Here is a 12,327-nt window from a genome sequence, read left to right on the forward strand (position 1 = left end):
CACAGTATTTGAGGTGCGGCCTCACCAGTGCCGAGTACAGGGGCACGATCACTTCCCTACTCCTGCTGGCCACACTATTTCTGATACAGGCCAGGATGCCATTGGCCTTCTTGGCCACCTGGGCACACTGCCGGCTCATGTTCAGCCGGCTGTCGACCAACACCCCCAGGTCCTTTTCCGCCAGGCAGCTTTCCAGCCACTCTTCCCCAAGCCTGTAGCGCTGCATGGGGTTGTTGTGGCCAAAGTGCAGGACCTGGCACTTGGCCTTATTGACACACATTGTTTGTGGACACATCTGAGGAAGATGGGTGATGATTACCTGGTGATGATACTCTTTGAATATCACAACCTGTATTTGATTAACTGTTGCTTTTTAGGTGACTTTTTTCTCAAGTGAATACTACATTTGTGAAATTAATGTTTTCTTTCTCTTCAACAGTGGGCCACTATACGGATAGAAAAAGGTGTCAAAAAGCCACAGCCACAGATGCTAAAGACTCCTACTGCTAATGGTGAGAGCTTGGGGTAAAGTCAAATTGATAAGACTAATGTTCTAAAGCAGAAGAACTGAGTCCTTTTCAAATGGGGAAGTTAGAGGTGTGCATGAAAGAACTGGAGAAGAGGTGGGGTGGTTACAAGCTGTTACATCTAGTTGTTTTGCAATGCTACTGGCACAAGAACTGTTCCTGCAGAATGAAATGCTTCTTTTACTGGCTTGTGCTGAATGGTTGAAAAATCAGGGGATGAGGAAATGAAGGGTATGAAATAACATTAAGTTTAACAAAACAAAGTTGAGCTTAAGATGGAGACTGTCCTCAGTTGAGGGAAACTTTCGAGTTACAATATGAGCTTGATTTTTGTCTTGATTGTCTTTAGGTCACTGCTTGCAGGGCTGCTGGCCAACTATCTCAGTCCTAACAGCATCAGAGTATGCTTAATAATCTCTGAGGAGATGTGAGTGTTTAGTGGACAGCACTTTTCTCTCCCAAGCTCAGTACTTTTTCTGTTGTAGGACTGCTGGATGGAAGTGTGTGGTGTTATACTTGTTCCCTTTTTTCAGTCTGCTGCTATTCACTTTTTGCCCCCTGGAGTTATCTCAGTGTTTGCCAGACAAACTTCTTACACTCATTATCTGTAGAAAGACAGCTGAAGAGTTGCTTCATATTTCTTCCTTTAGCCTAATTTTGAAATTAGTTCCTTTACTGTATCTTAACCCATACTGCGCGTGTGTCATGGTAGGCTGTACTAGGTCAGAGTTGGCTGTAAGACTTCGGAGCTGTAAGCACAGTGAGAGTAGTCTGAGTTTGTCCAGGAAGTAGGAGAAGGCTGAACAAGGCATTGCAGCCAGCGCTTGGTTTTCTCCTGGTTCCTGACTGCCTTGGTATTGCTATTGATTTGCTTGTTTTTGACAGTGTTTGACAGCAGTGTCAGCATTTTCTGTGTGCTCCCTCATTAGGCAGCATAGCTGGAAACAAAACCAGCTTGCCAGTTAGTAGACAAGTCAATTGCTACATGATTCTATGAATTAGCTCATGTGAACATGATACAGTAAAGGGGACTGAACTGGTTGTGTGTGTTTCCTCTCCAAAGGAGTATCATTATCAATACTGTAAACACTGGTATTGTACTATTTGCAGGCCAGGCATGAAACAGGCTCTGATGGTAGCAGATCCAATTGTCAGTTAGCACCTGTAATAATAAATTGGAGGTACTGCACAGCAGTTCTTAAAACAGGTTAAAATTTGTCTTATTTAATTGCTGACTTTAAAGTGGCTGAGAAAAAGTATGTCCTGTAAGTGTCCTGGAAGTTGTGGGTTTTTTTGGGGCGGGGAGAAGGCAAGGTGAGTGATCCTTCCAAATAACGACAGTGCCTTGCTATCTGTTTCACAGGTTGTATCAGCAAGACACTCTTTTTCTTCTTGTATGGGTGATAGTGTCCCATCATGTTGGGGTCAGTGAGAGGGCAAGAGATTCAACTGTGCTGCTTTAGCCACACAGCTCTTGTCTTCCTAGACATCTGATCATTCTGGCATGTAGCTTTTTCTTCTATAGAAAAGAAAGGTAAAGGAAGAGAGGACCCAGCTAGTAGATCATGTTCTATGGGCTATCTTTCCATAAAACTACAAGTACCTATTCCCCCTGTATGTGTGACTGAGGGAGGTACAGTGCTAATATGTGCTGTAGTTCAGAACCTGGACTAATCTGGGTACACTCCACTGTCTGGAGTATTAGTGATAGTAAAAATGGCCTGAGGTAATTCATATAGATGATTGCATGCAGGCTATGTTCAGGTAGTCTTACGGATGGGGATACACGATTGCAATGGTGGCCTGAAGCACACTTTTTAATGTCCTTTTTATATTTGAAATTAAAATTAAAACCTTTCCCCACTGTAGGCAGCTCTTACTGCAGTAAGCTGGAGTCTAACTATTCCCTACTTGAGAAGCTATGGGGAGCAGGGGAGATGTGGAGTCTGTAGTGCCAAGCTGTGCTCTGTATATTGCTCTTGGGAGCTTTTTAAGCATAGGACTAACAGACCTGTGATTAGGAGTTCGGGTTCCTGTATGTTGATGAAAGTACTTGAGGGCCAGGGCAGGTGTAGGTCTAACAGTGCAGTATATAAGTTGGCATCCCCTGAGGTGACAGAACACGAGCAGATCGAGAGGCCCAGTTACATTACACAATATTTACTGAGGGAGGAGAAATTCCCGGTGATAATGCATTATGGAGTAGCTGATTAAAACGGGGTAAAGGTAAGTGTCTATGTGTGTGTACGCATGTGTGTTAAGTGCTGAAGGGGAATGTGTAGCACCTTTTCCATCTTTCCTGACCATCCAGTCCCCACTAGGAGGTGTGTCGGGATGGGAGGGAGCATTGCAGATGCGTGTGCAAGGGCAAGTTTTCCTGTTCCCAGGCAGAGCAAAAATGGTCCTCCCCAAAGACCTTAAAATCCAGTGTCCCTCAATATGAAAGACAAGAGGGAGCATGACTGAGGTGACACCACCTTTCTCTGCAGTACCGAATCCAGTGTATTTCACATCTGTTGGCAGAAATGGCAGCCAGTGCCCCTGCGTTGGTGGTATGATAAGGAATAGTCCCAAGAAAAATGTTGGCTGGTGTAGTTGCTGTGTGGGGAATTACCTGGTGCTGTCACTTCAAGGTCCCTCTGTGTTAGAGGGCAGCGTGTTTGTGCCGGGCCCAGTGGTAGCTCTTGGCTGAGCAGATACTTGGAGGTTAGTCTATCTCATTGCAGCTGAATAATCAGCTCTCAGCTGTCAGTGTGGGTGTTGGCTGTGTCGAAAGGCAGTCCTCTTCAAGTTGGTGGGTTTAAAAAACAGAAAAATGCTGTTAATTCAGAGTTTTGGAAGTGACATCCACTAAAAGAAAAGCTTATGCAAATAATGTGACACTAAGTAGATAGTGTCAAATTTGAGCCTGCTATAATTAGCTGACTATGTGAGCTTGAAGGCTTGGGGCTTGTGCTGTGACACTGAGTAAAGCAGCGGCTATGGCTTTTTTGGTTGAGAGGGGTGTTTGCTGTACTCGTGCATAAAGCTGCCTTTTAGCTGTCTTTGGCAAACTCAGCTCTGCCCATGGCCAAGGGATTAAAGGCCATTAGATGTTACTTCTGATTAAAAGAAGGCTAAATACATCATCTGAGTAGCATGTGTTTAATTCTGTTCATAATATCTTCAGGTGCTGCTGAGATCTTGGCTTGGAGTAGCTTGTCCCAAAGCTGCAAGACAGCTTGTGCATGGGGGTGTTGTGTAATGATGACAGCACAGGCCGTGCTATCTCAGCTGTGCCAGCAGTGTGTTAAACTTGAAGCCTGGGCTGGTTTCAGCCAAGAAGTAGGAACCAGGAGAGCCAGCTGCCTGGCTGATGCTGAACTGGGGACTGGATAAGGAGGAAGTGTTCCCAGTTCATTCTCCTGGGAACTGGAGAGAAGAGTGGTACTTGTGTGACGGGTGCTGGAGAGTTCCCCTGGCCAGTTTCTTGGCTATGACTTGTCTCCCACACCAACAGCAGCATGGAGCAGACAGATTGGGCTGACTCACCTACAGTCCTGGATGTTTCACAGCTTAGAGGTTTAAGGGACTGACTGAGAGGAAAAAATGAACCACAAACTAGAGCTCTGGTTTGGATTTAAAATATAACACAAGTATAGTCCATCCTGCTAAATGTTTGATGTGTTGTATGTTTGTTTAATTTAGATTTTGAAGGGCATGTGGGTGTTTGGGTGTGCCATATTAACAATTTATATTTGTAGGCTAGTGATAGGACAATGCACTGAGATCGTCTGCTGGTGGAATTGCAAGTTGTGGCTGCCGAGTTCAGAGCTGAAGGTGTTAATAGGTTTTGTTGCAGTGTGGCATCTCGGTGACCTGTGGGACTTGTATCCTGGAGCTTCTTGTGTTATCCCATATGTATGCTACAGTGCAATACAAAGATTTTGCATGCCACTTGTAATTTAAATGTTGTGTGTGATTTGCACAGCAAATACATTCAGAGTTTTTCTGCTGGCAAGACTTCCTTGGGATGCAGATTTCCACGTGGGATGCATATTTGTGGGAAAGTGCCTGGTAGCTTAAAACAGGTGGGTGCTTCCTCCTTTCCCATTTTTTATCTCAACATGGAAGCACAGAGATTATGCAATTTGTCAGAGGGTGTCTGACAGAGTGGCAACCTGAACTTGGACCTCTGTAATCCTAGTTGAGTGTCTCAGGGGATGGTTGTTCTGGTTAAATGTTATTCTTGATTTCTTCAGTCATCAATTTCTGGAGCCAGACTTGCTTACCAGAAAGCCAGCTACTTGATCTTTATAGTTAGCTTGCACAATTTGTCGTTGCCTTTGAAAGCTGTGGTGAGAAATTGGGTCTTATCAGACCATAAGGATAAAAAACAAAAAAGGGGGAGGTGTGGGAATACTTGCTATTTGTACTGCAATTCTGAACTCTCCAGGTTTCTTTTCTATTGCTGGGCATTATGTGGGCAGAGTTCAACTGAAACACAACTGTTAGTGCTGAACTAAATTATATCAAGGCACCTTTAAGCACAACTTTCTTTGACATTCGTTTTTTGGAGGGTTTTTCTTTGATTTAAACTAAAATAAAAGTGTCGTCCTCTCTGTGCTTATAGAAAAGACTTGTGCTGTGAAGGGAGGGAGGTGCATTTGGTTCAAAGCTGGTCTGTGCACAGATGTCAGGTAGCTGTTGTGGTCTGGGGCTTTGGCAGATAGCAATAGAGCACGTCTCAGCTGAATGTGGCTGTGGGATGCCAGAATGTCTGACAAGAGATGGGCCTAGGGAACAGGGAAGCCTCTATGGAGGAGACTGAATGTGCTTAGATACACAGAGCACCAGGAGAAGGGAATGGAAAGGCCAAGGTCTCACTTGGTTTCCTCTGGAAGTGTAAGATGGTGTTGGATAAAGTTGCTGAGTTGAGGGCGTGTCAGATGGTGGGAAAGGGTTTGCCTTCTTGCTTCACCTTCAGTAGGCAACAGAACTTGGTATATTTGCTGCTCAAGGTGTTTATGTGAGGAAGGGGAGCTAGAACTGGCCTACTGAAGAGTATGCTGTGTTCAACTACCCATCTGATCTTGCTATCATAGGAGGGGTTCTGTCAGTAAATTTGTCTCCTTGAGTAATGCAGAGCGGCAAGTGATTTGGAGGATGACTGTTACTGTGTAGAATTATTTCCTCATACGGTTGCCCTCTCCTTCCCAAGGTATCATTGAAAGAGATGAAACGCCTATGGAGAAAGAAATTGCACGTCTGCATCGAGTGGACTTCGAATTCTCTGACATATTCTACTTCTGCAGAAAAGGGTTTGAGGCCATTGTGGAAGATGAAGTTACCCAAAGGTTTTCTTCTGAAGAGCTGGTCTCCTGGAATCTCCTCACAAGGACTAATGTCAACTTCCACTACATCAGCCTGAGGCTGACTGTTGTGTGGGTCATTGGGGTTGTAGTGCGGTACTGCTTCCTGCTGCCCCTACGGTAAGCTCATGGGTACTGAGGGATTTTCGGTCTGGGAACATGTAAATGTGTGTTTTCTTGGTAAACATCATCTCAGCTTTTTTAACCCAAAAGCAGCATTAGCAGATACAGAAGATGAACTGGCTTAAACTCTCCTTTGAATGGTTAAGAAGCCATTCAGAACACTTTTATGTTGCCACTTACTGTGGAGAGTAGATTAGGGCTAGTGGTCATCTTTTCTGTGAATGCTTCCCCTAAGTCATGTGTATTTGCAATATAAGTGTAAGTTGGGTGAGCTCTAAAACTCCCTGACAATACATGCATTGGGGTATCTGAATCTGCTGCCTTTGCTAGACCATGATTTTGAGCAATGTGTCAGGGATTACTGAGTTAGAGAACTGGGTATGTCAAGTATCTGAGGAATAGTTGAATTCCTGCAATCCCTTTCCATTTTAAAGGGGAAAGTGATATTAAAATGAGCAAAACTACTTATTTTGATTTAATGTCTATTTTGTCTGTAGCTTTACCCTTGCTGCCATTGGGATTACCTCAATGATTGTGGGGACAACCATGGTAGGACAGCTGCCAAACTGCAGGTAGGTACTGTGTTTGAGGGACGAACTTGCCAAGTTGCATCAGTGCAAACAGCTCAAGATTAGGACTGGAGAGATTTTACATGTGATAGACTACTGATAGTCCATTCCACCCGCAAACTTGTGGCCTTGCTTTTAGTGGCTTTTTGAACTTGGGCTGAGGTTGGCTTCTTGGCACATTTGGCACTGAGGTTGGTGGTTTCTGATGGGCTCCTCTTGCTGTCATGAGAGACTCAAAGGGAGTGTTGTAGGGAAGATAACGGTGCTGGGATAAAAAATACCCAGTGAGGAGATAACAGCTTTGCCTACGTAAGTGAGACCAAGGGTATGATGCATCTTGGCTGAGCTGCTGTAGCAAGTGCGTGGTAGAGCTAGGAATATCCCTCTGCTCCAGGGTACCAGGAAAATTTCAGCCCTGAGTTGTATTGAGTAGGCTGGACAATATTGCACGTGTGTCTAGCTGCTTTCCAGAATCCTCCATGTGCCTGTGATTTCTTTCAGTGTGAAAAACTATCTGAGTGAAGTGGTCCACCTCACGTGCTCCCGCATCCTTGTCAGAGCTCTGTCTGGTACTATCCATTACCATAACAAGTGAGTGAACTGATGTTAAGATAGCAAAAGTGTGTGTATACTTCTGTGTGTGTGAGTATCCCATTTGAAATGGGGCAGCTCTTTGTTGACTCACCTGGCAGCTTTATGGAACTGTTGTGTGTGTAATGTGGTACTTAGTGCACTAGTAGTCTAACAAAAAATTATGTAATTACAGGGAAAACAAACCTCAGAAAGGAGGAATTTGTGTTGCCAACCACACATCACCGATAGATGCGATCATTTTGACAAATGATGGATGCTATGCAATGGTATGAGGAGATCCATGATGACCATAGCAGGGGGAGAGAGGCCAGGAAAGGGAAAGATTGCGGGGTATTGGTTGTGGAGTTCAGTACTTAACTTTCTCAGTAGATATGTTAACTTGAGCACTAGTCAGTGGGGAAAAGTATAAATTGTGTTGAAGTTGGTCTAAAAGTTACATGCTGGTGAAGTTGTCCTGGCAGTGTCAATGGCTCTTCATCTGGTGAAATACTTGAGGTACACTTCCATGCATGCGTCTAGATCCTTTCAAGTGAATGCATTTTAATAGTTTCTGTGGGCACTGCCCAGTCCTGGTTTGCAGTCTCCAGTGTGTTTGGGTTTTTCTGAGGGGGTATGCAGAAGAGGAAGTCTTGCTTTTCAGGTGTCTCGTATGCTGATGTGCCTTACTGGGCTTGCAGGTTGGCCAGGTTCACGGTGGACTAATGGGAGTTATTCAGAGAGCCACAGTCAAGGCCTGTCCTCACGTCTGGTTTGAGCGCTCGGAAATCAAAGACCGCCATCTAGTGACAAAAAGGTGAGGTGTGGGTTAGAGCGGGGAATTGCAGTGCTCATGTAACTCCGGTACCTACTAGTGCCTGAGAGGCCATGCCCGGGTATGTAATCCCCGACGAGTCATTGAACAATCAAAGACCCAGATGAGGAATTAAAGCTTTGGAAAGACAGAAGCCCAAGAAGCTGATGAGGTTGCAATGGGAAACAGGGAACTTGGAACCTTGGGATCTTGAGAGGGCAAAAGGCCGACTTGTGAAAGCATCATCTTTTAGCAGGAGCCGTATCTAGTTGTCTTATTCCAAATGATGACTGCTGCTTATAAATGCTAATCACAGGGATATGAGTTATCTGTAATTCCATGTTACTGTAGGCTGGAATAATGTGGGGTATTGCAAATCGGTAGATGTAGGTAGGAGTGGAAGCAATTGGTATAGTAGTGGCTCAACAGCAGTTCTTGGTGTGAGTCGGAGGGGTGGTATGCAGCAAACTGGATCATTCAGAATGACCCAGTTGTGCTTGCTTGTGTGGGCTTTGATACAGTAGACTGATCGAAATGTCTGGTTCCCAGGTCACCAAGGAAGGCTTGAAAAGTTTAGACAGGGTGAAACGGTTCAGACCGAAGGTTCTGGTAAGGTCTGGATTGCAGCAGACTGTCACAAAACATCTCATTTGGGTAGCCACCATAATAACTAATGGCTGATGAATTCAGATACACATTTTGAAAGGATGTGAAGATACTTCAAATTCTGGGATTTTTTGCTAAAGAGAAATACTGATGAAAAAATGAGTTTTCTGTGACACGAACTGTCTTGACTTCATTTGAAATTGTGAGCCACTAGAAATAACAAGCTTTGCTTGTTTGGGTGAGGGGCCAAAATGTGTCTAGTTAAACTGAGCTGCTTACAAAGGCAGTTTTCTGCAGAATGTCACCAAAGGCATACCCATGAACACTGTAGTACAGTGATAGAAATTCTTTCTAATTTTTAAAGAACTTTTAGGTTAATTTTGACAGGTTAACTTCTTCACCACCTCATTGGCCTCTGTGCAGCGGGACAGCTTTGCCAAGTCATCCAAGCATTGTTCAAGTAGTGTGAGCTGTAGGCATTTAGGATTCCTCTTTTTAAGAAATCTGCTGTTAAGTAAGCAGAGCCTGGATGGGCCACAGCACAAGACTTTTTCTTATGTAGGCAATTTCTTGCAGGTTGAGTTGATGAGAGTTAATTGGATTGACTTAATGCATACATTTATTGGCTTCCTTGACAGTCATTAATAAAATAATACGAAGGAAAGAAAACAGGACGTTGCCTCAGTGTAATGCACCAGGGGCCTAAGGGATGGCTTGCACAAAGCTTCAGATTTGTCAGAAACAGAAAGGCAAGTACAAATTAGTGTCCATAAAAGGCTTTGGTTTCAAACAAATGTGTTATATGTAACGATATTTTTAATGCACCTGCCTGGGGAATGAAGAGTGGAAAGGAGCTATTTTTTAAGCTTTCCTTCTGCTTCCACAGACTCAGGGAACATGTGGCAGATAAGAGCAAGCTCCCGATCTTAATTTTTCCAGAAGGTAAGAAGCTGAACTGCTCTTTATCTCCATTCAGTGTAGATGTCATCCCTGTTCTCTTTTCATGGCTTCTGGTGCTCAAATGTATCTTAACCTCTGGCTTAGATTTTATTAGGGAAAAATGTCATCTTTAATATTAGATTACATGAAGACAACACAATACTGTCCCTGGCTGTTGGGTCTCCTGGCAGAAACTGTAGGCAGAAGAATGGAAAGATTGTTTCTTTTGCCCTGTGAATATCAATTCACTGTCCTACAGATCTAACTTCAGCCTTGTGCTTTCTCGCACATACTCTGGCTTCATTCAGGGAGTCAGTCACAAGACAAAGAGTGAAAGCAATCGGGGAGAGATGCTTAAATTACCCATAAAGGGCCTGCATTTGCTCCTCAGTGAGTAAGACCTGTATGTTGATGTAGTGTTGCTGCTGAAATGTGGTAGGCTATGTGAAGTAATGACTTTAGTTTCTCTTCTGGACAGGCACCTGCATAAACAATACATCTGTGATGATGTTCAAGAAGGGGAGCTTTGAAATAGGAGGGACAATCTATCCTGTTGCAATCAAAGTAAGTGGAAATAGCTGACTGCTGAAGTTTGGGATCTGTTCTTGTCAGGGTGGTAGGAAGCTGTCTCAGTACAGCTCCTAATGAAAGCACAGTAGCTCTGGCAATTTGCTACGTGCCATGGATGACTCCTAGAGTGTAAGTGTCTGAAATGAGAACGTGAAGTCCTTCAGCCTATGGAGCCTGGCTGGTAGGAGGACCTGGTGGGGTCAGCTTCTTCCTCTGGAAAGCTGGAAGGAAGGGAGGTCCAGCTAGTCCTTCCCAGTGCTGAAGGGAAGAGAAGCATGCAGCTTGCAGCAGACTTAGCTCTTTTGGCTGTTCAGGCAAATGGGTGACATCTGCTGCTGCTTCTGTCATGTAATCACAAGCAGCACTAATAAGCACAGGCTAATTTTTCTAAAGCCTCGTTCTAAGCAAACATGTCAGTTGTGAATTTTCTCTGAACTCTGGCATATGACTGAAAGCATCCACCTCAGATCTGAGACAGGCCGTGATCGTCTGTGGGGAAAGGGTTTCATTATTTGTTTTTTGTGATCCCTTACAGTATGATCCTCAGTTTGGAGATGCATTCTGGAACAGCAGCAAATATAACATTGTGAGCTATCTGCTGCGAATAATGACCAGCTGGGCCATTGTTTGTGATGTGTGGTACATGCCACCAATGGTTAGAAAGGTAATCTAGCATCTGGTTGACTGATAACTATTTAAGAACCTGACTGTGTCTGCAAGTGCCTCTTTTTACTCTTTTTCCCCAAAACCCCTACCCACCCTGTGTCTCCAAATCAGAGTTTTATACTGAACTTTTGTTAATGTTGACCGATGTATGATTTGACTTAGCTTTTCCTAATGCAGCTTGGTACCATCAGCAGTGCATCAAATATGCAAAGGATAGTAGTAAATATACTGCTATTCACAGTAGCAATGCTGTTAATGTTCCATCCTGTTGGAGCAAAATTTTCCCCTAATTTCAACACTTTAGGGGAAAAATGAGTTAAATTATTATCACATTGGAACATCAGATTGTGTTGGCATGATAAGGGATGGATTGTTTGGCAGTGAGCTAATTTGATGAGGCAGCAGATTAAAAGTGTTGTGGAAGTCTGTTTCAATTCACTTTTCTCTGCTTTGATTATGTTGAATTTATGACCCTTGAAGGAAGGCGAAGATGCTGTTCAGTTTGCCAACAGAGTGAGGTCAGCCATTGCTCTCCAAGGAGGACTGACTGAACTTCCCTGGTGAGTGATGCCATCGTTGTTAGACTTCACGGACTATCTGTTGTTAGTTTGATTGAGAGGTGCTTCCTCCCTTAGCTTTGACAGAAAACATTCAACATAACTTTATTCTACTTGGGAGAAAATGAGGGAGTAACTTCACATGCACATATGTGTATGTGAAACTAAAAATAAAAAAGATGCACGAAGTCTTTGGAGCATGTAGCTCTCATGCAGTGAGTTTCACCTAACGGCTTGATGCTTTTGAAGAGGGCCCCTTCACAGTTGTTTTCATGTTGAGACTCATGCTGAGATTAAGGAGCAGAAATGAAGTTACTTGGCAAAACTGATGAACAACAAAAAACATGGGGCTTGAGGCTTTCTGCTCCAACTTTCTCATGTCCCACCTCAGTAAGTAGCAGCATAATGCCTAGATTTCATAGGACTGTATGAAACAAACTGGAGAGCAAGATTCTGATGAAGAGAACAGGCAAACGGATTCAACTATGAGGCCCAGCTGGCCCTCTGAATGATATAAGGCAAGAGACAACTGTGGTGTTGCACAAGGTTGCCCCTACAGTCTAGGGAAATAGCATCCCAGGTTGGCAAACATTTCTATGGTAGGTGCAACCTGTTAGCAACATGAGTAGCCTGCTTTAACAGGCTAAACTCAAAATTTGGTCTACATAAGCATTATGGCCTAAGGTAAAGGTTTTAATAAACATGCTTCAACTTGGATGTTCTAAAGCTCTGAAGAAAAGCCTTCTTAATAATCTTTTAGGTTAAGACTCTAGAGTTGTCTAAGATCACTAATATAATACATAGTTTGATAACAATAGTGGTAACAATCATGATGGGTTACTTTCCTCTCTTGCTTTGTTCCAGGGATGGAGGTCTGAAAAGAGCGAAAGTCAAAGATACTTTCAAAGAAGAACAGCAGAAAAACTACAGCAAGATGCTAGTGAGAAATGGATCAATAGGAAGTCTGTCTACAGGAACAGAGTCAGACTGAATGGTTGTTCTTGAAAACTGATTTTGCAAAACCAGCCTTAGCAG

At 43.7% G+C, this 12,327-nt stretch overlaps 1 protein-coding gene across 1 annotated transcript; it reads left to right on the forward strand.

Annotated features, from left to right (window-relative positions):
• Nucleotides 1–440: 440 nt before the first annotated feature.
• On the forward strand, nt 441–12,327 carry LOC103919898 (glycerol-3-phosphate acyltransferase 3). The gene is made up of 11 exons (XM_009327490.1): nt 441–512; nt 5,728–5,998; nt 6,499–6,573; nt 7,072–7,161; nt 7,337–7,430; nt 7,842–7,957; nt 9,447–9,502; nt 9,978–10,063; nt 10,605–10,733; nt 11,216–11,295; nt 12,157–12,327. The coding sequence occupies exons 1-11, from the start codon at nt 488–490 to the stop codon at nt 12,281–12,283; spliced, it is 1,149 nt and encodes a 382-aa protein (XP_009325765.1). The 5' UTR covers nt 441–487; the 3' UTR covers nt 12,284–12,327.

Source organism: Pygoscelis adeliae, unplaced genomic scaffold (genome assembly GCF_000699105.1).
Source record: "Pygoscelis adeliae isolate BGI_AS28 unplaced genomic scaffold, ASM69910v1 Scaffold157, whole genome shotgun sequence".
NCBI lineage: Eukaryota > Metazoa > Chordata > Aves > Sphenisciformes > Spheniscidae > Pygoscelis > Pygoscelis adeliae.